Genomic DNA, 22,116 nt, shown 5'->3' with positions numbered 1-22,116 from the left:
GGTACAGATTGCACCGCGGAGCGAGGACCTTGACACACAGGCCTGGAGAACGGAGCAGTAAAGGGGGCTGGGGAGCGGAGAGCTGGGGGACAAAGTCTCAGACTTGAGAATAGCTTCACTGAGCAGCTGACACTGACCAGTTCTTGTCGAGAGGTGAAAGGTCACCGCAAGACCTAGTGTAGGAAGAAAAACACAGCAGCTGCAGGCATCCAGTTCGGTGCAGTAAATTTAGCCAGGCCTTTGTGTTTCAAGGGATGAAGAGCCCAGCAGAGACATATGGTACGGACACCACACACAGCCTTCCAACACTGCCCGGGCTGTTACTTGGTCTCCATAAAAACAAAATGCGTTCCTGCCCCCCAACCATTACACCATCCGCCACCCCCTTCATGTTTATCTAAAGCTTTTCATTTTAAAACAGTCCTTTTCAGGTTGATTAAATGTGCTTTCAGAAGGCAAAAGGACACAGGGCATGTAAAGGCACTGCACTGCGTTGCTGCACAGCCCCAAATGCTGTCCAGATTCAAAGAGATACAAAAGCTTTTAGACTTGCTTAATCTCTCATTCAGTACTGGTTTCCGTATTGCATGACAGTGCACAGGTATTTTTCTTTGAAAACCACCAAAGGAGCACAAAACAATTGCCTTTGCTGTTTTAACTTTAAATCCTGAAAGAGGAAATATTTCAGAGTCTGGAAATGTTCATTTTACAAAAGGAACATTTCTAAACAAAATGAAGAACAGAGAATATGGAATGCAGGGTGTAAAGCATCACAAAATGCCTACCCACTCCATGTAAAGTGTGAAAGACGTTTCAAAGACAAAAAGAACATAAAAATGCCAATTACTATATTTAATATAAAAGGTGTACATGTACAGTATTTTCAAGCATACTGAACATTAAAGGTACTGACCGTTGCAGACACTAAGAAATAGCTTAATGTTAAACCTTATCCCCACTTGATGCACAGGAAAAATCTCAAATACCTTTCATAAAATGGAAAAGCAAGCATTTTGCATTTCTATAGGAGAGGTCAAAAGTGTTGTCAAGCAAGTAAGTTTGGAGGGTCATCATGGTTATTGCAAAAGTAATATTTAACTGTACAAGTGTGTGAGAGATTATGTGTCTCCCCATTCGCAAGTGTCTCGGTCTGCACGTACCGTATATAAAGTATATGTTTCTACAGGGCACATGGGGCCATCTGTGTCTGTGTGGCTGCGTGCATGTTTACGTGCACCCTTCAGAGCAGCACAATGCCTTGCTTTGTCAGGGTGCTGTGTGAAGACCGATTGCACAACACTGCCGAGAGATAATCTAATCGGCCCGTCTTTCCTGAGGGCAGATGTTGCACTGCGGATGGGCTGTAACGGCCCCCATTCACAGAGCCAGCCAGGAGGGGAGCTGCAGCCGCGCCGCAGGCGGCCTGCCCTCACTGTCGTTCTATCTGGCTGCTGGAACAGGATTTTTAACCAGAGCGCAGTCACCTCATGGGCAGCAATACATCCCCCTGGCTGCTGGTGTTTAATCCCGGCTGTCAGTTCACAATGAGTCTGGACATAATTCAATTCACATGACGAGATAACCTCGGGTGGCACTGTGACGAGCAGACACAAGTGAAGCAAATAAAGGGGGCATCTTCTGGAAGACCCATTGCTGCACACCAGCACGATTTGTAACGAAAGAGTTAATGACATGTGACTCTCGCTGCCGCAAGTGGATCGTTTTATCAATGTGCTCGGGTTTTTTGCCCCTTTTCTGTTTTCATGTATTCCTATTCCCGCCTAAATGGCATTCCCCACTGGGACGGGCTCGGCGGCTCGTGGAGGTCCGGTGTGACCGGTCAAGGAAGTCTTCCGCGTGACTCCCCCTTTCTCGCACCGGGACCTGGCCAAGCCAAAGGACAACCCCGAAGCTGGGAAGCGGTCTCCAACAGCACACCAGACAAATGAAATCCCCTCCATCCGTGGGACCATCGCGACTTCCACACTTCCAAGCATGTCAAGATGAATGGAAAGGAAATCACCTGGCATGAAGCATTGTGCATTTGTCTCCTTTAATTATTATGAAGGACATCAATCCCATCTGCTGGTGACTAATTTCTTTGGGTTTTTCTTAGTGCTCTCTGATCTCTTCGCCTGAGTCATCCCTCTTAGTGAGCGAGGAATAGCCCGCAGTGCTTCCCCCTTGCCCTATCAGACTTCATCTTTCATTCACTTGCAGTGACTGAGTAGTGCAGGCAGCGGGAGGGGGACGAGGCAGGAAGTTTTACATGACATTAATTGCTGGGATCTGTGGGAGTAATCTCAGGCCTCTGCTTTTATCATCGGGGGTGACACATAGGCAATGTCTTCTAAGCCCAGGTGCTGTGTTTTCTGCATGTGCATGTGCAGTCTTATTCCAGGCAGGTATTAAATGCCTTTAATCTGTCATTTAGTCACAGGAAGAAATCAGGATCTAAGTAATTCAAGAAAGCTGATGGATGAGGAAGAGAACAGTTAGTGCCACCTCACTCCTTGTTAAATCTAAAATTGTTTTAAAATGAACATTTTATTTGATTCCAACACTTATTTTCTTCTCATGCCCACACCAATACACTGTTCCAGAAGTATCTATCAGCCTGATCGTTCAGGGTTACATAACATGTTATGCATACAAATTCTTGTCTGATAAAACTTCCTTTAACTGGGTCGTGCCTCGCCACGAAGGAGAAGGCGCAACGAGCTCGTTATTGTTCAGAGGCTGGTTTCAGCATGCTGAATTCAAAGCTTGTTTTTTTTTTCTTTCGTGGTTTCTTGACAATATCGGGTCTGTCGCCGTAAATTACCAGCGCGGGAGGGCTGTCAGCCGGCAGCGCGTCGAGGTGCCTGTTGGCGTTTTGAAAGACTCACTTCTCCCCTTCAGATCCGTATCACTCAGCACCGGCCTCTTCTCTCTGCGCTACGGTCACTCAGCACCGCCCTGCCCGCATTCTCCGAGACTCGCACACTGCCTTTCAGTTCCTGCGTCCGCTTGGGTTTTTAGTTTTAGTACCTTCTAAAACTCTTTTAGTTAAAAGTCAGTTTTAGTACCTTCAGGTAATGAAGGTAAAATACATTAGCGGACGTTTTATTGGGATATATAGGAAAAAAACTTCAAATCTGAGTAATGATATGATAACTGTGCCAAGCATTGCGGGTGGAATGTCGTGCTTTTTGTTCATAATTCTCCTGTCATCTTTTTTAAAAGACCAAAGATGGTTTTGTAAGTTTATAATACCAATCCTAACGAGACATTTCAAACTCATTTAGAAGAGTTGTTAAGATTGAAATCGTGTTCATATATGCTATAATGATGTCTGACGAATAGGACAGGATTTATTAATTGCGGTTTAGTTTCTTAGACTTTAACAGACCTGTGCGCCCGCTATTGAATGCGTCTCCGGTGAATACGTGTAATAAATTCGGAAACTGTCGCATTGGTAGTGTCCTAGTATGGTAGTCGCGCTATATGTTTTTATAAATTTATCCGACTCTCACTTTTTATATCAGATTTAACTTAAAAGGTAAAATCTCTTACTTCCGTGTATGGGGAGCAAAAGTACTAATTTTCTAAATTGGACGTGCACCGTTGATAGCAGGGCGAGGGGACGACACAAGAATTCTATCAGTTCAATTCTTATCCTTAACGCGCAGAGGGGCTTTCGGTGACCCTGGTGAAAAACGGAAGAATGTACAGTTGGGTGAAGCAGGCTGTACCTATCTGCTGCCCGCTTCGTTATCACTGAAAATATATAAATTGTTTTACTGCAGCTACAGGGCCCGCTACCACACAAGGGCTCCATTGTGTGAAGTGCACGGCAAAAACACAAGAGTCCGACGTTAAACAAACATTATGCAGGAATTCCCATGCTTATTCTGTAGGGAAGGAGAGTTTCGTAAAAATCCCCCTCCCCTGTTTGCTCAAGTCAACGAGTGTGATCTTAAGCGGGTTATTTCCGTCAGATTCCATAAGCAGACAAACCCACTTCACTGAACGACGATACTGATGACTAGAACATTCCCAATAGACAGTAAACCGTGCAGAAAAGCATACACACCTGCCAGTCTGCTTTAGTTATTGATTAACTTGAGTTATACATTTTCTATAAATATGTATGCTTTTTCCTGCCTTTTCCCCCAACATCCACAAGTCCAGATTCCATTCAAAGCCACACTTCTGCGCATTATTTTTACGCATACGTTTCTCAACCCATCAGCTGTGAAGCTGTCTCAACACATTTTTTTCTAACTTGATAAAAAAATTAATTTATAGATCAGCAATGTGAAATTGTACTTTCAACGGATTATTGTGTTAGATTCTCCCTTCCCATGTTTCAAAGCAATATTCGTAATTTTAAAACATATTACAAATTTACCTACTGTTTTCCCTGCTTTTCATTAAATAAATTAAGACTATTTTTTCGGCTCCGTGTGAACCACATGATAATTTGGCATTAGCAGCCCGGAGGCGCTAGGACCCGCTGTCTATACGCTCGATGAATTCCAGGACTCGACTCTTCAGCTGCGCTTGATCTCAGCTCTTGACAACACCCGGGCGGGCGCGGTGGGTGGTGCTGGCCGGTCTGCGAGCGAGCGGAGGGGGGGAGTTGAGTAGTAAATTGAAAACTTCCCGTGCCCCCGTCTGCGGCTCAGTCAAGTCAGAGCACAGCGAGAGCTGAAGGACACGAGCCCGGAGCCCGGCAGGAGGAAGAAAGTGACGAAGATGATCCGTACTGGATGTTACAGAAGCCCTCAAGGACGGGACATCTCTCTGATGTAATCCATCGTCATCACATTCAATCTGTGGTTTACAGGACCGCTATCCATTAAGAGAATAACTAATAACTTTTTTGTATACTTTTTATTTGCGCGTGCTCATCTGTGGACTAAATACCGCTTTACAGCTCTTGACGCTTTTTATTGGGAATCTTTATTACTATTCCTTTCTTAAACAGATTTGGTTTCTCTTCGTATATCTCATTTATTTGCTTTAGTTAGCAGGTATATCATTTAGGCGGTTATACCTGCGGTTTTTCTAAAACTGTAATAAACGCACATTCCTATAACCCTTCACAGGTTTTGAGTTTGAGAGGTTTAAAAACGTTTTAGTTTTATCACCTCGCTACCACTGAAAGTGATTTGCCAGCGAGTTAAATGATTTACCTGTCGTTGCTGAGGTGTGAACGCCAAAGTCACTGCTTTGTCACTTTATAGGCGAGCGTGTTATCGCAGTCAAGAACGAATATTAATTGCTTTTTTTTCTAAAACTGGAGCTTTGGAATTTTCTTTAAACGCTTAAACAAATTTAAATTACAAGAACTTTGCGAGCATTTTCTAAATTTATGCTTCCTGCTTCAAAAAACAATACATTTTTCAGGATTACCTAGATAATTCTCTTTAAGTACTGTTTCTTCAGTAAAAGATGCGACACTCTCAGAATCCCACAGTAACAGATCCACCTAGTTCTCCTCGGACACTCTCAACTTTTCGTCCATCCCGCAAGAGCGAGTGGCTCCGTAGCGCTCTAACTCACCATTACGATCCGGACCCGGGCGTCGAAAACGAGATTGTGGTCCTGGCGACTGGCATCGACCAGTACCTGCAGGAAATATTCCACCATCTGGCTTACTACAGCGGGGACGACCTCGTGTCCGCGGAGGATTTTAGGCTGCTGTGTGCGGTCCTGGGAATCCTCGAGGCCGAGCAGGGAGAGGAGGAGAAGGCAGATGGGGGAGAGACACAGGGGATCTGCTCGAGGCTGCCCCCGGAGCTGGGCTTCAAGGAGTTCCACTCTCGTCTCTGCGGGTACTTCTGCCTCCGCTCCGGGGGCAGTAAAGCTGACGCCCGCCTTCCCGTGGCCGAGGAAACTGAACACATAGAGCGCGAGATCAGGCTCCGTTGGCCGCGGGTTCGGAGGAGAAAGTGCGTCAGTTTCGACCTCTCCAAAGACGTCCCTTCAGGGAAGAAACAGATCCACAAATCGCGGTCAATCCTGAAGCTCGACAATCTGCACCACTGCTCCGAGGAGTCAGAGGATGAGACAGGTAGACCTCTCCATGCAAGGCACGAGCTGTTATTTGCTCCTTGACTACTCGCGCAATTCTTTACATGTTGTTACTCATAACAAATAACAAAACACTTTTGTTTTCTGAAAATTAACCTTTATGTAACCCCCAACGCTAAAACGTTACATTTGAAGTTCAAGTCCCGCATTTAATTCGTTTTCTGCACTGTTAAGGTAGACACGATTATATAATCAGTAATGTCTATTATCAGTCGAAGTAAAATTTGACTAGAAAAAATAATTAAACTATCAAACAAGGCTAAATTCCCATTGTCTGATAAGTATATAATTAAGTAATAACATTTAATAAATCCACTGGGGACTGTATATGGTGTACGGACTGCATAGATCAGGGGCAGTGTACAGTATATGGACACTAATGGTATGAAGCTCAAAATACATTAATTGTCATAATCATAAACTACTCATTAGAAATGGAAGTACTGCAAAATTATTCAATACCTGTGCCTGACACTTGTTTTCCCAGTCTCAGTTTCAGAAGTGTTTCTGTTTTTTTATGGTGGATATTTTCAGTGTATTTATAGTGAACTCTAATATTCTAATCTTTTAAATTCTTAACTGCATGTTCAGTTAAGAATTAGTTAAGAAGTACTAAACATGCATCTGCTCACTCTTACCAGTTTAAGAACAGTTTAAAAGACTAACGTATTACCGAAAACATTTTTGCTTTTCTTTGCAAATGAAATCCTGCTTTAAAAAAGTGGTGATCCTCCTCCCTTTGGTAAAAACGATTTCTATTTCAATCTCAAAAGGAGCTGCCTGAGCTGCAAGAGCTTTGGCTTTAGGCATGCATGAAAGAGTTCTAATCCATAGTAACTGGCCAAAAGATTAATGCAATTGATTGGTCAATTTATAGACACATGCTCTCACACACAGTCTCCTTGCCTGGTTTTATAACAGTGTCTGTCATTACAAACAAAATCAATCAGTTTGAACTTGTTGCCTTTGTCACTTTTACAATCTGTTTTCTTATCAAGTCATCTTCAAGAGGTAAAGATAATACTGGCAGGCTGACAACACCCAGATAAGTATACTGCATCTAGCAATTGGTTGAAATTCCTTTGTTTCAAGGATGTCCCAGCTCATTTTATTTACCCTAATTTCACCCCGTTTGAACTACTACCCAGTGTCCTAAGTGTCCTAATCTTGTCCAGATCAGGATGCGCTAAGGAAGTCCTTGGTGTAACTTAATATCCAGCACTTTTGCTCCTCTGGGACTTGAGGTTTGCTTGATTTGCATGACAGATTTATTATGTGCATACTGTATGCATTTTTAAAATGTCGTAAAAGCTGAAACTGTGGCTCACGGACAGCTTGTGCCACATTTGTGCAGTTCTTCTGAATGTAAAACAACAAGAATAGCAAGGAAAAAAACACATACCCCAGATTGTCAGGTCAGTGCTGCAGGGCCTCGATCCATCCTGGATTCGGTCTGACTTGTGATTCCCGTACTGCAGAAACCCGATAAGAGATGACCTTGCTTTTTGAAAAAAAAAAATAGAGCGAACAAGTCAGAATATGCAATGGAAATACATGACATGATTGCTCTCCACATTTTCATATAGTGAGACTTTCCCTTTAGGCTATATCATTATGCATTTGAAATACAAGATGACTTTTGTCTGCTTTATAAAAATTGATTATATTACAAAAATAAGGGGTAGCAATGGTCGGGGCACAATGGACTTTATTCATCACAAAGTTTGCTCCTAGTCACCTGATCTGTCATTATGGGTCATTTTTTTTGTCACCCTTAAGAAATTAAGACAGCCGTGCAGATTGAGAAACGTTTACAATGAAACTTAAGCAAGCTTCCACTATGGGCTTACTGCTTTTTGGTGTCACGAGTGTCTCGTATGGTTCTTGAGACAAGTCACTAATGATCTACAATATCTGCAAACATCCAAAAAAACAACCCAGCATGAAATTTTAAATGCGGTAATCCTACATAACAAAAGGGTTGAAAATAAGTGGGTGTCCTCTTGTTTCTTGGTCTTGATCAAGGCTGTGGAAGTCTAGGCTATAAGGGCTGGACTTAAATCTGAGTTACAGATTAGGTGCTTAACAGTACAAATCATATTTTAAGATTTACAAAATGTCCAGAAGTCTGCATGTAAACACCAGGGTGATCTTCAGCTAATCTTGGTCTTGTGGGACAGCAGAGGGGAAAACTCATCTGACACTGCCCAGTCAACCCCCTGGAAACACTGAGGCCACGCCTATTCCTTTGAGTCCCAAGTCCAGACTGACAGCTCTGCCCTGCTGGGATGGATACACAGTAGAGACAAAGTAGGAGTTCAGAGACATGCACTACTGAGACACAGTATAAACCCCACATCCCCAATTAAACCAGCAGTGAAGAACACCTAGTCCAAAAATGACATACTTTTTTGTTACTGTATTTATACCCTTAAACACAGTATCTGATTTAAGGAGGTAACAGCGTTACCACCTTATAGCCTGATCTCATCAGATCCTACAAGTTAAGCAATGTTGGGCCATGTCAGTACTGGGATGGGAGGCTAAAGAAAACAAGGTTGCCGTGGCAAGTTGTTCTGGTGGAACAGCAGGTGACACTGTTCACATTGGTTAACAAATTTCCAAAGCAATGCTTCTATCAGGTGATTGTGGACACTGTTGTAGGAGGTGCCTGACAACTCAGTCCTCGATGATCTCTCGGCCTTGTTCAGGAGGAGGTTCTTAGACATAGTGTCCTGGCTGAATTCCACCTTGTGTTCGTCTAATCTGGCCTCCCATCCATCCACTTGGAATGTTGAAGCAACTGCTCACACCTGGTATGTGGTGTAGAGGAGTGACTGGAACAGAATGGCTACTGTGTATCTTCCAAGGTCAGTGCAGCACTAAATTGGGAGGAAAGGTTCCAGAAATTATTTTTTTTCTAATTGGATTCTTAAATTGATTAATTATGTTTAGTACCAACCACCAGCTAAACATCTGAAACTTGTAGGAGAGTGTCTGAGCACAGCAGTTGTGCACCATTGTAACAGACTTTCCTGTTCCCTCCCCTTACTTGCAGACTCCGGTCCACAGGGGGCGGCGTTGAGCCAGCTGGAGATAGAGAATGCCAGCCTGCGGGAGCTGGTGGAGGACATGCGCGCAGCCCTGCAGGGCAGCGACGCCCGCTGTCTGGCATTGGAGGTGGCCGCCCGCAGGCAGGGGGAGGGGTCTCCCCGAGATGCGGACAGGAAGAAGGTGCCCGCGGACAGGGACCCCCGAGCGGACCGGAGCACACGGGGGACCCGAGCGCTGCTCAGGGAGCTGGAGCTCGTGCGGGCGTCCCGGGACGGGCAGCTGGAGGAGGCCATGCGCTTCAATCAGAGGCTGGAGGAGGAGCTGGGGGCAGCGGCAGGGGAGGCGCGCCGGCTGGGGGTGCTGGTTTCCTGGCTGCAGCACGAGAACGGCGACATTAAGAGGAAGGCGGAGGACGCCCGCTCCGCCCTGGTCACCGGGCTGGCCAAGGTGCGAGAGATGCAGGGCCGAGCAAGCCTGGTCCCTGCTTTAGAGGACCGGGTTCAGGAGCTGGAGGCAGAGATCCAGTCATACAGGTGAGTCAGACACTCCCAGTTCAGTTCATCCCCAATGGAGGCAACTTAGAGAGCAAGCAGTGCAAAACACAACACATCCCAAATACAATTGGAAGAAACATGGTATCGCAACATTGCTAAGAAAAAAAAGTAAAAACTGCTAAAGGTCCATAAAATGATTATGACATTAACGGAATGCACATGCATTGTAAGATCTCTGTACTATAATACAAATTAAAATAATAATCAGTTTGTTAGGTATTTAAGAAAGTATTAACATACATGTATTTATACAGAGGGGGCAGAGATCATATTGATAAAACTTCTTTGCACTCATTGTTTGCAAGTCTGATGGCCTCTGGAACAAAGCTAAATTTTCCTCTATGTGTGAAACCGTCTTCCTGAAGGAAGTTCAAAAGACTGATGAAGAATAGGAGAAGAGTCTTCAATGATGACACAGGCCTTCCTCAGTGTCTGCTGGGCATTAAGCTGTGCTAGGGGGTCTTAAATGATTTTAGAGCTGAGATTCTCATCTTGAAGGCGTTCTTTTGTCTTTTGGACTTGAGTATGTGATCCTAAGGAAAGAAAAGAGTTAAAATAATTTTGATAAAAGAGCTAAAAAGAGCTATGAAGTGCTGATAGAATTCTTTTTTGACTCCAAGACTCTTCCAAGACACTGGTCCCTCTAAACACTTTCCTGCAGTGATTTGGTTTTATTTTCGGTGGCTCATTACGAAACAAAATCTCTTCCTGTGCTGTCTCTTGCTTTTTTGAGACTTTTTCAGAATGGTCCTTGTTTTTACCAGTGTGTTTTAGTCTGGGAGTTTCTTCAGCATTTAAACATATTAAGCCTGGCCCTAACTAAGACCCAGAAAAAATGCTGAAAAGACTATTGTAATTGCAATTGTGGTAAAAAAAAACTTAATCACACCTCCGTTCACCATGGAAAGTCCTGCGCTAGTGTCTCACTGACCATTATGTGCTAGTGCAATATAAAATAGCTGAGCACAGGCATAGCTCAGAGACAGTGCTGCGGTGCCTCTCTGTTACAGTATGTGTCCTGGGCAGTGTTTTTCTCTACGAGTAATAATGTAGAGTAGGCACACGGATTGTTCAGTTTGATTTAGATAACTTAATTAGATGGCAAAATGTCCTCATTTACTGTGTTTCTCGACTACTGTCTGAGATGGTGTGAGGTTTGGAGACAAAGAGGAGGCCTGGGATTGCTCTGAGACACAAGACAGGCTGGCCGGCTGCGGAGGGGAGCAGCTGGGGAGGGGATGGAGTGGACAATTTGCCATCAACAGATAAGGAAATCTTTGGGACGACTTAATTATATGTTTCTGGCTTGTTATTATTAAGGAGATTACCATCTACAGGGCCAGGTTTATTCTTCCAGCCTGCATCCTGAAGCCAGTGAATACAGGACCTCAGGGTTTCCTAATCTCATTGGAACAAGAGGGAGAGGGCCTGGGACACAGACACTCGCTTCCACCCCGTCTGTCCTCTGTTTCCTACCCACGGCCAGGCTGTACTAAGTCAGGCATTTCCTTCATTATCTCTGTAAACTGTTCGATGACTATTAATCAGGAACATGAGAAGATCGTAGTTCAGCACTTTGTTAATGAGCAAGGATCTTTGTTGTTCTTGAATAGAAAGTACAGTCGTACACAGATGTGGACAAATAGCAGTCTGACAAATATCTATGGTACCCAGTGCATTAATGGATTTTCTTGCTTCAGATTCAGGGGACCAATTCCTATGTTTAAATGTGAAGTCTAAGGGTCTGCATGACTCTCTCTGCTGATTATTCAGTTTACTAATTTAATCGGTGCAGGAGGAGGCTAAGCAATGGGATTTGATGTGATTGTACAGGGACACAGAAGAGCTCCTGTACTGACCCAGCAACTCTCAAGGGGCCTGCAAAGATGTAGGGGGGTTTGAAGGTTTTGGATTGGCAAGAATGACAAAGGCAGAGAAGTGAGGGACAGTGCACTTGCCATTGAAGCGGGAGGTCTTGTGAAGACAAAGAAAAGAGGCTGGCTGGTCAAATGCACATTTTGCAGGTGGGGAAAGACTAGGCTGCAGGGAGCAAAGCTCTTTTGCTGCCCACAGAGCCGACAAATTGACACTCTTCTGAGCTGACAAAAGCCTGGAGGCAGGAATAGAGGTCGAGGGGGACAGTGTGGGTTTAATACAGGAGTGCCCAGCAGGGGGTGTCATGCAGCCTGGTGGGGGGAGGATCTGAATCTTGTCCTCCTGTCTTTTCAGGTTTCAATAAGCCCTGTCTCTGTATTCGCATGCGAAAACTAATTCAGTCCACAGCTGCAGGCAAAGTGAATCACAGCACCGCAGTGAACAGACCCCTGGAGCAGTTAGACTAGGTTTACCAAGACTCTACTCAAGGTTTTCATCCTGCTAAAGCTGTGGATGTCAGGTACTTGAAATAACCCTAGTGCTTCACGGGTTCACTATGTAATTTAATAAGAAAAACAGCATAGATGGCAGAGGGAGAAACAGCAAACAGTACTCCAATTTCAACGCTAGGGACAGACCTGCTGACCACTTGTGAGAACAGCTAAGCAGCAAAACCTGAACACAATTACAAAGTGTCACAATTTCAGTGCTCTAGATATAGCCATTATTCTAGCAGCTCAGTGACCAGCCTCCCCACCAAGACTCCCACTGAACCCACAAGCCTAAGACCCTGTCTCTCCACTACAGCAAGCCAATAATAAAGCTGCTTAAGCAAAATTCACCCTGTGCTGGATTGGTCACGCACTAATAGGGAATAGGTATCTTGCCATGAAGCTGGTTAGCTGTGCCCTCCTGCTGTACCTCTACAATAGCAATCCTGGTACAAGACGAACCTGCAATTTCCAATCATGCATTTGCTGTATGTGCGTGACTGAGAAGCCAGTTGTGCAAAGATACTATCTGTGGGCTCATGGATGAACATTTCTAAGTCAGAATATCTCCCTAGGAGAGCAGGGTTAGTCCCATACTTGCTGAACAAATGACAGGAGAAGAAAACAGTGTGTACAGTATGCAGTATATATAATGATTCTGATAATGCAGTCTTTGTCTTTTCATATGTCTTCTGTTAATTAATCTGCTCCACACCTACTGGCCAGCTGATGTTCAACATTTCTGAGTCATGTTGATGAAAGGGAAATGTGCCCATTGAGTTGTATACCTAAGGATCAGGGGTGCCGACCCCTGAATTCCCTCGTCTTTTAGAGCAGACAGGCCAGTACTTGCTCCTGATCTGTAAATCAGCAGATAATGTGAAGCCTCCCTGACTGCCCAGGCCAAAATACGGCAGAGAAGCATCAATTCCAGAAAGTGAGTGAAATTGCAGTGAGCCCCTCCTTTTTTCACTAAACCCTGACCCTGGAGATCAAAGCACACTGCACCTGTAAGACTTTTACAGGGTTCAGTAAACCACAAACCAGAGGGCACACATGCAAACTAAGAGGAAAGTGCATTTAAAAAACAGGAGGCTACCCCAAGAGTTGTGGGAGAATGAAACAAGTTACCTTGGCTTCTTTCAAAAGATCCCTGGATCAATTAGCCACGTACCAAACAAGACTGATGGGCCAGACAACTTCCTGTCCTTTATAACTGCTCTTATTCTTATGTGCTCCTGCCCTCCTTATTTTGAGCAAGGGACAAGCTTTTGCAGGGTGTGTGTATTCCGAGTTTCGAGTTAGCCAGCCAAACCGCGTGAGGAAGAAGGGCCCACTTCTCAAGCCCAGCTCCGGTGTGGGAGGTATAGAAGCCAGGGGTAGCTCAGCTATCCTCCTGCTTCCCTCTCCCTCCTTTTGCTTGTTAGCCCCCCTGAAGCCCACCCTGGTGAGCCGGCTGACGCGCTGCAGTGAGCGGAGAGAGGCAGGTGGAGCTCATTAGTTGCTGCTAACAGGCTCATGCAGTGCTACCTCCTCCAACTCAGGCTTCTCCAATTAAAGCAGCGCTGGGCAGTGAAAGGCATTATCATCACATTTCAGGATGGCCAGATCGAATTTTCCGTCTCGTGATGTCTCCATGGAGTTATCTGTAGATGCTTTTTTAAAATCTGTAAACCAAAAAAATAGACTTAGGGAATTAGCCCTTTTTAAAATTCATTCCTTGATTGAGCTGCCAGTTCAGATTCGTCTTTTAAATTCTGACCTTATAATTACCATTTCACAATTCCTCCAGTTTCCTGTTTAGCCTTTCATATAATTTATTATTATGCTTTTATTTCCTTCCCTAGAGGATTAAGAAGTCTTTACTTGTTGAAGAAATAAGCACTTTGAGATGGTTTTTAAAGACCCTATATAAAATCATGTTAAAATATCTAAAATCCTAGTAAAAATTTTCAACCTACTAGTTTTTTCTTAATCATGGTGCAAAGACAGATTTATAAATATTAGTTATTGTGTAAATGTGTGTGTTTGATGAGGAAAAAAAGAGAAGGATACAATGATGATATTGTTTTTGCTGTTCCGTTCTGAGCACAGCACCCGCAGGACCTGACAATGAAGAATCACTGACATGTTTAGCAAACAGCTCGGGCTGGAGCACTGTGAGTGAAAGACATGCGCCTGCCTCCTTCCTGTTCCCCAGAGGACCCGTTGTCCTCAGACTCCACTGAATTCGGTGCTCTTGCCCAGGGAGGAACAGCAGTTCGCCTCAGGGAAGCGTGTCGCTGCAGGGACAGGAGTGCGTCTGGCTAGCGTCACTGACTGCTGTTTGCTGTCCTTGTGTGTTGGTCACCTTTGCAAGCGGAGAGAGATAAGAACAAAAGAATGGTTACAAAGGAGAGGAAGACATTCAGCTCATCTAGCTGGTTTTGCTGCCATTTGCTTCTTAAAAGAAATCCCGACTCCCATAACCCTGTATGTAAAGACATGCTTCCTGTTCTCAGTGGATCAAGTCCTCTTGTAGCCTTTTTATTTCAAAACTAAAGAGTATCCAGTGGCAGTTCTTTTAACCTAAGTCTAAGATGTTCGTTAATGCCCATGAATATAGTGGTTGCTCTTCTTATATTCCAGAGCAGCGATGTGTGTTTTTGGAATGTGGCAATCAGAGCTGCAGGCTGGAAGGCTGAGGACTGCAGCAGCGAGAGCAGCTGGTGCTTACCAGGCTGATGACCCCTTAGCATGACGGGAAAGCTCTCTCCCAGTAACTCCCTCCCAGCAGGGCCCAGCTAATCTCCATTCTCGCCTGCTCTGAGCAAACAGGATCCTGTGGGGACAGTGTGCCCCCACTCACAGCCTCAGCGCCAGGCGTGACTGCTCCCCCACTTTCCCCAACCTCCTCCCCAGTGAGAAAGAGCTCAGTGGGGTTTGTCAACGGAGAGCAAGGTCACATTATTCCAGGTGTTGGGGCAGAGGAGAAGAATCACCCCCCACAGCTGAAGGCAAACAGCGACACTGCCAACAGGAGATGACTTCTCTCTTTTCAGCCCTACTACTGCATTCATTCCCTAGATCACCCACGATGCCAAGAACTTTGTGTAAACACCTTTGCATATTTGCTTTGTTTGAGGAAAAAAAAGAGAGGTCTATTCCCAAGAGCAATGAGTTCATCCTCATCAGTTTGACTGATGACAAACAGGAAAGCAGCTGTTGCTGTCTGAGGAATGGTTCAGAGGCCACAAAATACTTATTTAAAACAAATGACATACAATACCTCATTTCACACTGTAGGTGTCATTGTGCAGGCCTCTTCTTGGTGCCTGACCCAAAACGAAAACGCAAGATTAGTTAAACAGGAGCGTTTTTTGTCAGCTTTGTCACCCCAGGCTGTTGCGATGTTTGCCTCAGAAGTTTCTATCCTCAGATTTGTTTTTCTAAAACTGATCTGAAATCTCATTTCTATAACCTGCAGCCTTCTCTGGTTTTTCTCCTTCGGTCGTCCAAGATTGCATTTCTTTCCTTGTGTTTTTTCTGTTCTTTTAAATAAATAGCTGCAATATTTGCCTTTGTCGTCACACCTGCGGGACAGAAAAATGTGATGAAAATGAGTAAATGAAAGAGAAGATAAAGGTCTCGCAGGGCAGAGATGAGACCAGCCCAGGTGCTCCCCCTTCAGGGCGTGTTGACTTGTCTTCCGCAGGACTCGGGCTCGGTGCACGTGCAAGACGGACACTGTGAGTCAGGGGGCCGCTGCCCCAACGACCTCCGACCCCCAGGGCCCCTCGCAGCGCCACTCCCCCACAGGCCGAGACGACTCCTGCGCCCGAGGAGACGAAGCCCGCTCCCAAAGCGGGCAGCAGGCGGCCAGCGAGGCCGTGACGGCAGTCTGCGTCTCCCCCCAGGCGGAAGAGGGGCTGCAGAGAGCCGTGGAGGGGCGCGCCGCTTCAGACGAGGAGGAGGAGAGGGGCGGCGAGGAAGGGCAGTGCTGCCTTGTGGAAGTCAAGAGGCTGATCAGCCGCCTCCACTGCTGCGCCAAGGGGTGAGCTGCAGAACAGCAGGGAGCCCGCCTGCTCATTTATTACTGCTGACATCAGTCCCAGATCTCATCCAATAACTCGGCCTGGCAGTTTGTTCCTTAGCCTTACAGCCTTATATAAGGACGTACCTCCCATTTTTAGATGTCTTCTGACTCACTGTACCACTTTGCTCACAGAGCATTGCCCACTCACAGACTGCAGTCCAGTTTTTGCTGGCAAATATGAGTTCACTGGACTCATGGGTTCTATGCTTGAAGAGCTGTAAGTGGGTAATTTCAAAATCCAAGAGCTTGTCAGGCCAGTGCTTGTCCTGGCTTCCATAGTGATAAGTTAACACAGAGCGAGTGACTCTCCCCTGGACAGGACATCAGTCCATAACAGGGCAGACACACATTCACTCACACCTCCATACAATCTTTAGACTGCAATAGGAGACCAGAACACCCAGTGAAAACCCACATGGCCCATAACAGAACATGCAGACTCCACACAGACCGTTCCCTTGTCCAGAACCCATGATATAGCAGCTGAGAGGCAGTGCTAACCTCCACACCACTGTGCCCCCCTTTGTATTTAATAACTTAATAACAAGAGGTGCTGAAGAAGGAGAGAACACATTTAGTGTCTCTGCAACAGGGAAAATGGGTCTTGTTGCTTTACAAAGACTAGATTGAAGAGAATCCTGACTAAGGAAAAAAACACCTCTTTGTTTCTGTTTTGGTTGCTGGTTTGTGTTCATATTTTGGGACAGAACCCACTATTCGGGCCTTTCAGGTCTGGTTCAATTCCCTGTTCCCTCACAACTGTATCTGACTCGTTTCACTAGTGCAGCGCGAGGATACAGAATAAAGAACTCTCTCCAATGTAATTTCAGTCTTCTCCTTATAAGGACAAATAGGACATTTTCCAAGTCTCTTCGTCTGGAAGGTCCCTGCGATTCCGATCTTTAGAAGTATTCGAAGAGGCTGAGCTTCTGTGGCCCACAGCAGCCAGTCCAGTCCAGTCCACTCGCTGTCTTTCTGTTGCAACTGCTGTCACATAAGCACCTCTGCTCCAGAGCCGAGCTGCACAGACAGACAAAGCTTGGCCGCTGATCGGCATCTGTGTCTATGAAAGTAGATCATGATGGATTTGTTATGCCTTGCCTTACTTGCCACCTTGCTTTGGCTTTGCTTTGTCATGCCTGCCCCTGACTGCTATTCTTTACCAGATCTCTCTGTGCTGTACCAGGGCTTCACCCTGATATCACTTCACCTTCTACGGCACATCCCAATGAACTTTAAGAAGATGCCAGTGGATTTGGCTAACCTTGAGTGTACAAGCCACACAACCTACAAAGTGTACGTGAGACACCAAGAACTGTCCAAATTTAGAAACCCACAGATGCATTGTGCTGCCTCAGTGAGCCATGTACACTGTTCTTTTGTAGGTACATAAGTTAAATGGGAACACCTGCCTTTTCTCATTCTCCTCTGATTAAGTTTAGTGAACTGCTGCCTCCTCCTTCTCTTTCCTGACAGCTGTCAGAACACTGCTGCACGCCACCTGCTCATCAGCCAGACCTGTTACCACGGTAACACCCCAGACGGCATCTCCATGACGGCAGAGCTCAGAGGGAGGAGCTGGAAAAGCCACGCCCGCTCCGAAGAGAAGGAGAGGGGCACGGAGAGAGAGAGCGAGCTGGAGAAGGTACCTGGATCAGGGGCGTGAAACTCAGTTCCCCAGAAGGCAGGCATATCTCCTGTTGTCTCAGGCCTCAGTTACTTCGCTGGGCCAGTTTAAGACATTAGTTCAAGAGTGAAATTCTCATTTGGAGCACAAACCAGAAGACTCAGGGATCCCGTAAGACTAGAACAGGAAACCCTCTGCCTTATTGTCCTACTGCCTGGACTGATGAGTCACATCTCTTCACAGGCTGTAACTATAAAGGTTCTTGGGGTTTCCACCCTTGCCACTCCTGCCCTGCCAGTTCATCCCTCACTGCCTGGGTGCGAACCCAGGTCTCTGAGGTCACGCAACAGGGAACTTGTCAGCTGAGCTAAAGGAGAACTCCCCCAGCCCGGGTGGCTGAGATCCCTGTTATACGCCGCGGCGTATTCGTTAGAGATGAGAGCTAAGGAAATGGGAATCAAGGAGAGTTACCGAGCTGAGTTTTCAGGGGCTTCTCTCCCTCAGCTGCTGTGCTCGGTGGGGAAGGACCTCCAGCTGAAGCAGGAGGAAGCAGAGATGCTGAGGCTGGAGCTGCAGATGGTGGAGACTGAGCGCGTCCGCCTGTCCCTGCTGGAGGAGAAGCTGGCCGACGTGCTGACTCTGCTGCTCCAGCTGCGCAGCAAGGTAATACAGAAGCAGAGCGCCAGGACTGCTGCCCTGGAAAACGCTTCCTTTTCCACAGAGTTTCCAGGTGTGGGAGTGGAAAGATGATCAAACTCAGGAAAATACCACTGACGTTCTGCTGCTCCTCCAGAGGCTTGCACTCTGTCAAGTGGTTAGTCAGTGTTTAGAAAAGCAGAGGCAGCACCATCTGTCCCTCTCTTGAATTAGAAAGATCACCTCTTTCAGCCCACCTGCTTCAGCTGTTACCATGGTCAACAGTGCCACCTAGGAGTAAGTGGTGGAACTGCATTTCTGAGAATTACGATGTTTTGACTGTAGCACAGCCTCAGATGAAACCCACCCTCTGTTTTACAGAATATATCTCGCCGAGCCCTGGGGAAGATCCTGATGGACACTTTAGAAGTTTGTAGCAAAGCTGGTCATGGTAATCCTCTCTCTTGCCTTTATCAAAATTGAACCTAATAAATCCTGATACCAGATACCGTGAGAAGCTTTAAACTAATTTTATGCATTCCTTCTTTAGTCTGTGATATCACAGCCCGCTTATATACTTAGTTTTCTAAACAGATCTTATTATGTTTTCTTTCTTATGACCTCTTTATTAAAGACATTTAGACTCAACATTATCACAGCAATCTGCCAAGCAGTTTCAGTGGACTCAATACTCCGTCACACTAAAAAAAATATTGGGTATTGTAATGAAGTAAAGTCTTCCACTTGCAAACAATTGCTGCACCATTTCTCAGAAGCATAAAGAGTGCTTAAGCAAAGTGAAATCATTTATGTGCATACGGGTATGGTACAACAGTAACTTTTGGAAGCCATGTGGAGAAGTGGATAAGGTTCTGGACCTGTAACTGCAATGTTGTAGATTTGAATCCCAGCTGAGACACTGCTGTTGTACCCTTGAGCAAGTTTCTTTACTTGAATTACTCCAGTATAATTCCCAGCTGTGTAAATGGGTGCAAACGCAAGTCACTGTGGATAAAAGCATCAGCCTAAAATCATGCAGCATAGCACATCAACCATCGCAATGTGTACTGTCGTGCATGAAAATGTGCAATCGCTCTCTCACCTGTCTCCCCACAGGCCCCTCTCACTCTCTTCAGGTCCTGGATACTCTGTGCCAGCAGCTGCTGGCCTGCGAGCTGCTGTGCGAATGCAGCGGAGGGCAGCCTGGGAGCAGGAACCCGCGTGGCATGGCCAACCCCCTCCTCATCTCCTGCTGAGCGCACACGGGTGCATTATGGGATGGTACAGAGGGTGGAAGAGATTCAACCCCAGTGCTTCCCTGCGGCTGAGAGTGACGCCAGGGAAGAGGGGCTTTTTGGATTTGAATCACGCAACTTGATCACGGTCCTGGTCTGATGCCTTTTTAGTCAGTCAGGGGTCACTCTTGTAAGCCATCAAGCTTGCATCTGGGCATCTGGGTCAAATTCCAGGCATCAGACAGGGTGTGAGGGCAACAATGACAGGCAGAGGCAGAGAGACCATGGACACCCTGTGAACTAGATAGGACATCAAGTGGAATTTTGACAAAACATTTCAATCCGATCAATGCCTGGAGTCCTTTTCAAGCCCAGAGTAGATGGGAATGCAGGGACAGGACATCCCAGTGCTTCCACTGGGTCTCCCAGCTTTTCCTGGGATCTGGAACATCGGAGAGCAGAGGGGCTCCTACACAGATTGGATGAATTGGAACCCTTAAAGCTGCTAGGAGGAAGAGGTGGGCATGAAAGCTGGACTGAGTAAAGATGATCAATTGACTGCTGGGGGTGTTGTTCCTGTCCAAGGGGTCCATTTACTGGCTCCAAATACAGCAGCTCTGACAGTCAATGAGACAAAGGATGTTCAGGCAAGTTCATCCAACAAAGTGCCCTGGCTTTTTCACTGCCAGACCTCTTCAAGTCCTGTTTCTCGGCCGCAGCTCAGGTACCTACAATCTCCTAATTCAAAAGCTAAGTTTATCCAAATATGATTTTCACAGATGCATAGTTATTCAGAATTGTACTGTATAAATGGATGATATTTATGACATGTAGCATCCCTTTGTGCTATTTTATTGCAGAGGAATGGTCTGTATGTAACATACAACTCCCTCTCTTGTTTTCCTTGAAATGTCTCTTCGGTCTAACTGTCCACATCTTGGTAAAAAGGTGTATAGAAAAAAAACTTGTGTTGCAAGTGTAGTAATTCAATCAGCGCCTTTTGCATTCCTCAATGTGTTTCATGGTGAAATTGGGGATTTGTGTAACTAGACTATATATTATATTGTCTTTCTATTCCACAGCTTGTGAATGTACTGTAAGAAACCCTGGAAGATTCACCATATCAATGCACTGATTTAAGCAAAAATAAAATGTAGAAATAACATGATTCAACCCTTGGCTTGCAATGAAAGGCTTTAGCTCAAGAGTATTGATGTGCAAGGAAAGAGATGGGCCAGCAAAAAATATAAGGCCAGGGAATAAATTGGATTCTTTCATTTTGAATTTTGTAAATTCTGTTTTCACACTGCAGACTCTGACGTACGAGAGAGAGAGAGAGGTGGGGTCTTCAACCTCTGTCCAGTACACCTCCAGAAATGCAGAGAAAACTTCCACCTCAGATCCAATAGTGTGTAAAACCAGCTCTATCTCCAAGTCTAATCTGACAGAGCTCGTGGGGGATTTATGAACCTGCAGTTCTGCTTTCAGTACCTCATAATTAAGAGTATCCTTTTCAGTTACTGATTTTAGGTCTAAGCTGGGGATTCTTATGAAATAACCCTCCCTGAGGGACTGATCATCGTTTCTCTTGTTCGAGAATCAATCATTAGTAACAGAGCATAGTTCTTCTAAGCTAATTAATAATGTAATGAAACTGCAAGTGACCCTGCTCTCTTACTTCTGTCTCTGCTCAAGGCTCATGTGGGAATCTAAAATAAAAATAAAAATGTCCAAAACTCAGATTCAGAAGTTTCAGAAGCTTTAGGCCAGGAATCAAAATGTTAACAAACCTGTAAAGTAGTTTAGATACATGTAGATTTTGAAGATCAACATTCTGTCTTTAAACGTGACACTTGCAGACGTGTTCGAACACTGAGTTCTCCGATATCTTGTGGAAGACGTAATGTAAGTGGCCTTATCTGGCGTGATGCGCTTGTGCCCAAACTGCTATCAGGCCTGTGAATTCCACAGCAAAGAGTGTAACGTCACCAGCCACAGGAGATGAAGCAAAAGCTGAAGTGCAGGATTGCACTGGCAGGGCTGCGCTGGCACAATACAGTTGGCCTTGGATCCAGATCAGGTCACAAGGTCCATATTTAACTTTCAGGCTGTAATTCCTGTACTGTGAACAGATGACTCATTTTTCTGTAGCATTCAGTCTACCCAGGATACATTTACTTGTTTCCACAATAGAGGCTATTGTCTCATCTCAGACAGAGAAAACAAAAGCATAGCTTTGTGTGCTTGTTCCCTCATAAAACATAACCCAAATTGAGTTTCTTTTTTGTGGATACAGGGTAGTTCTGTGTAAACTGAGTGCCTAGGAAACTCACATCAGGTACAGTCACAGGCTGAAGGTGATGACTGATCTAAACCCTGCTGCTAGATCCCCCACCTGACAGCGGGCCAGAGTAGAACACAGCTCGGAGCCATTGTTCACCACAAACCAGGAGCCCAGTACTGTGCCCAGTGCTGGCAGAAATAGATT

The 22,116-nt window shown here is 45.5% G+C and overlaps 1 protein-coding gene across 1 annotated transcript; it reads left to right on the top strand.

Moving 5' to 3' along the window:
* The first annotated feature begins 5,439 nt into the window (after positions 1-5,439).
* LOC148830989 (EF-hand and coiled-coil domain-containing protein 1) lies at positions 5,440-20,665 on the top strand. The gene is made up of 7 exons (XM_088922053.1): positions 5,440-6,061; positions 9,140-9,668; positions 15,750-16,088; positions 17,607-17,775; positions 18,262-18,420; positions 18,775-18,844; positions 19,510-20,665. The coding sequence occupies exons 1-7, from the start codon at positions 5,440-5,442 to the stop codon at positions 19,647-19,649; spliced, it is 2,028 nt and encodes a 675-aa protein (XP_088778179.1). The 3' UTR covers positions 19,650-20,665.
* Positions 20,666-22,116: the final 1,451 nt, after the last annotated feature.

The sequence above is a fragment of the Atractosteus spatula genome, chromosome 7 (assembly GCF_055471065.1).
Source record: "Atractosteus spatula isolate fAtrSpa1 chromosome 7, fAtrSpa1.hap1, whole genome shotgun sequence".
NCBI lineage: Eukaryota > Metazoa > Chordata > Actinopteri > Semionotiformes > Lepisosteidae > Atractosteus > Atractosteus spatula.
This window is presented reverse-complemented; position numbering and strand designations above follow the sequence as displayed.

Coding starts and splice junctions, on each gene's coding strand:
- LOC148830989 (XM_088922053.1), top strand. CDS start 5,440: ATGCGACACTCTCAGAATCCCACAGTAACAGATCCACCTAGTTCTCCT. Junction 9,669..15,749: donor GCAGAGATCCAGTCATACAG/GTGAGTCAGACA, acceptor TGTCTTCCGCAG/GACTCGGGCTCGGTGCACGT. Junction 18,421..18,774: donor TGCTCCAGCTGCGCAGCAAG/GTAATACAGAAG, acceptor TCTGTTTTACAG/AATATATCTCGCCGAGCCCT.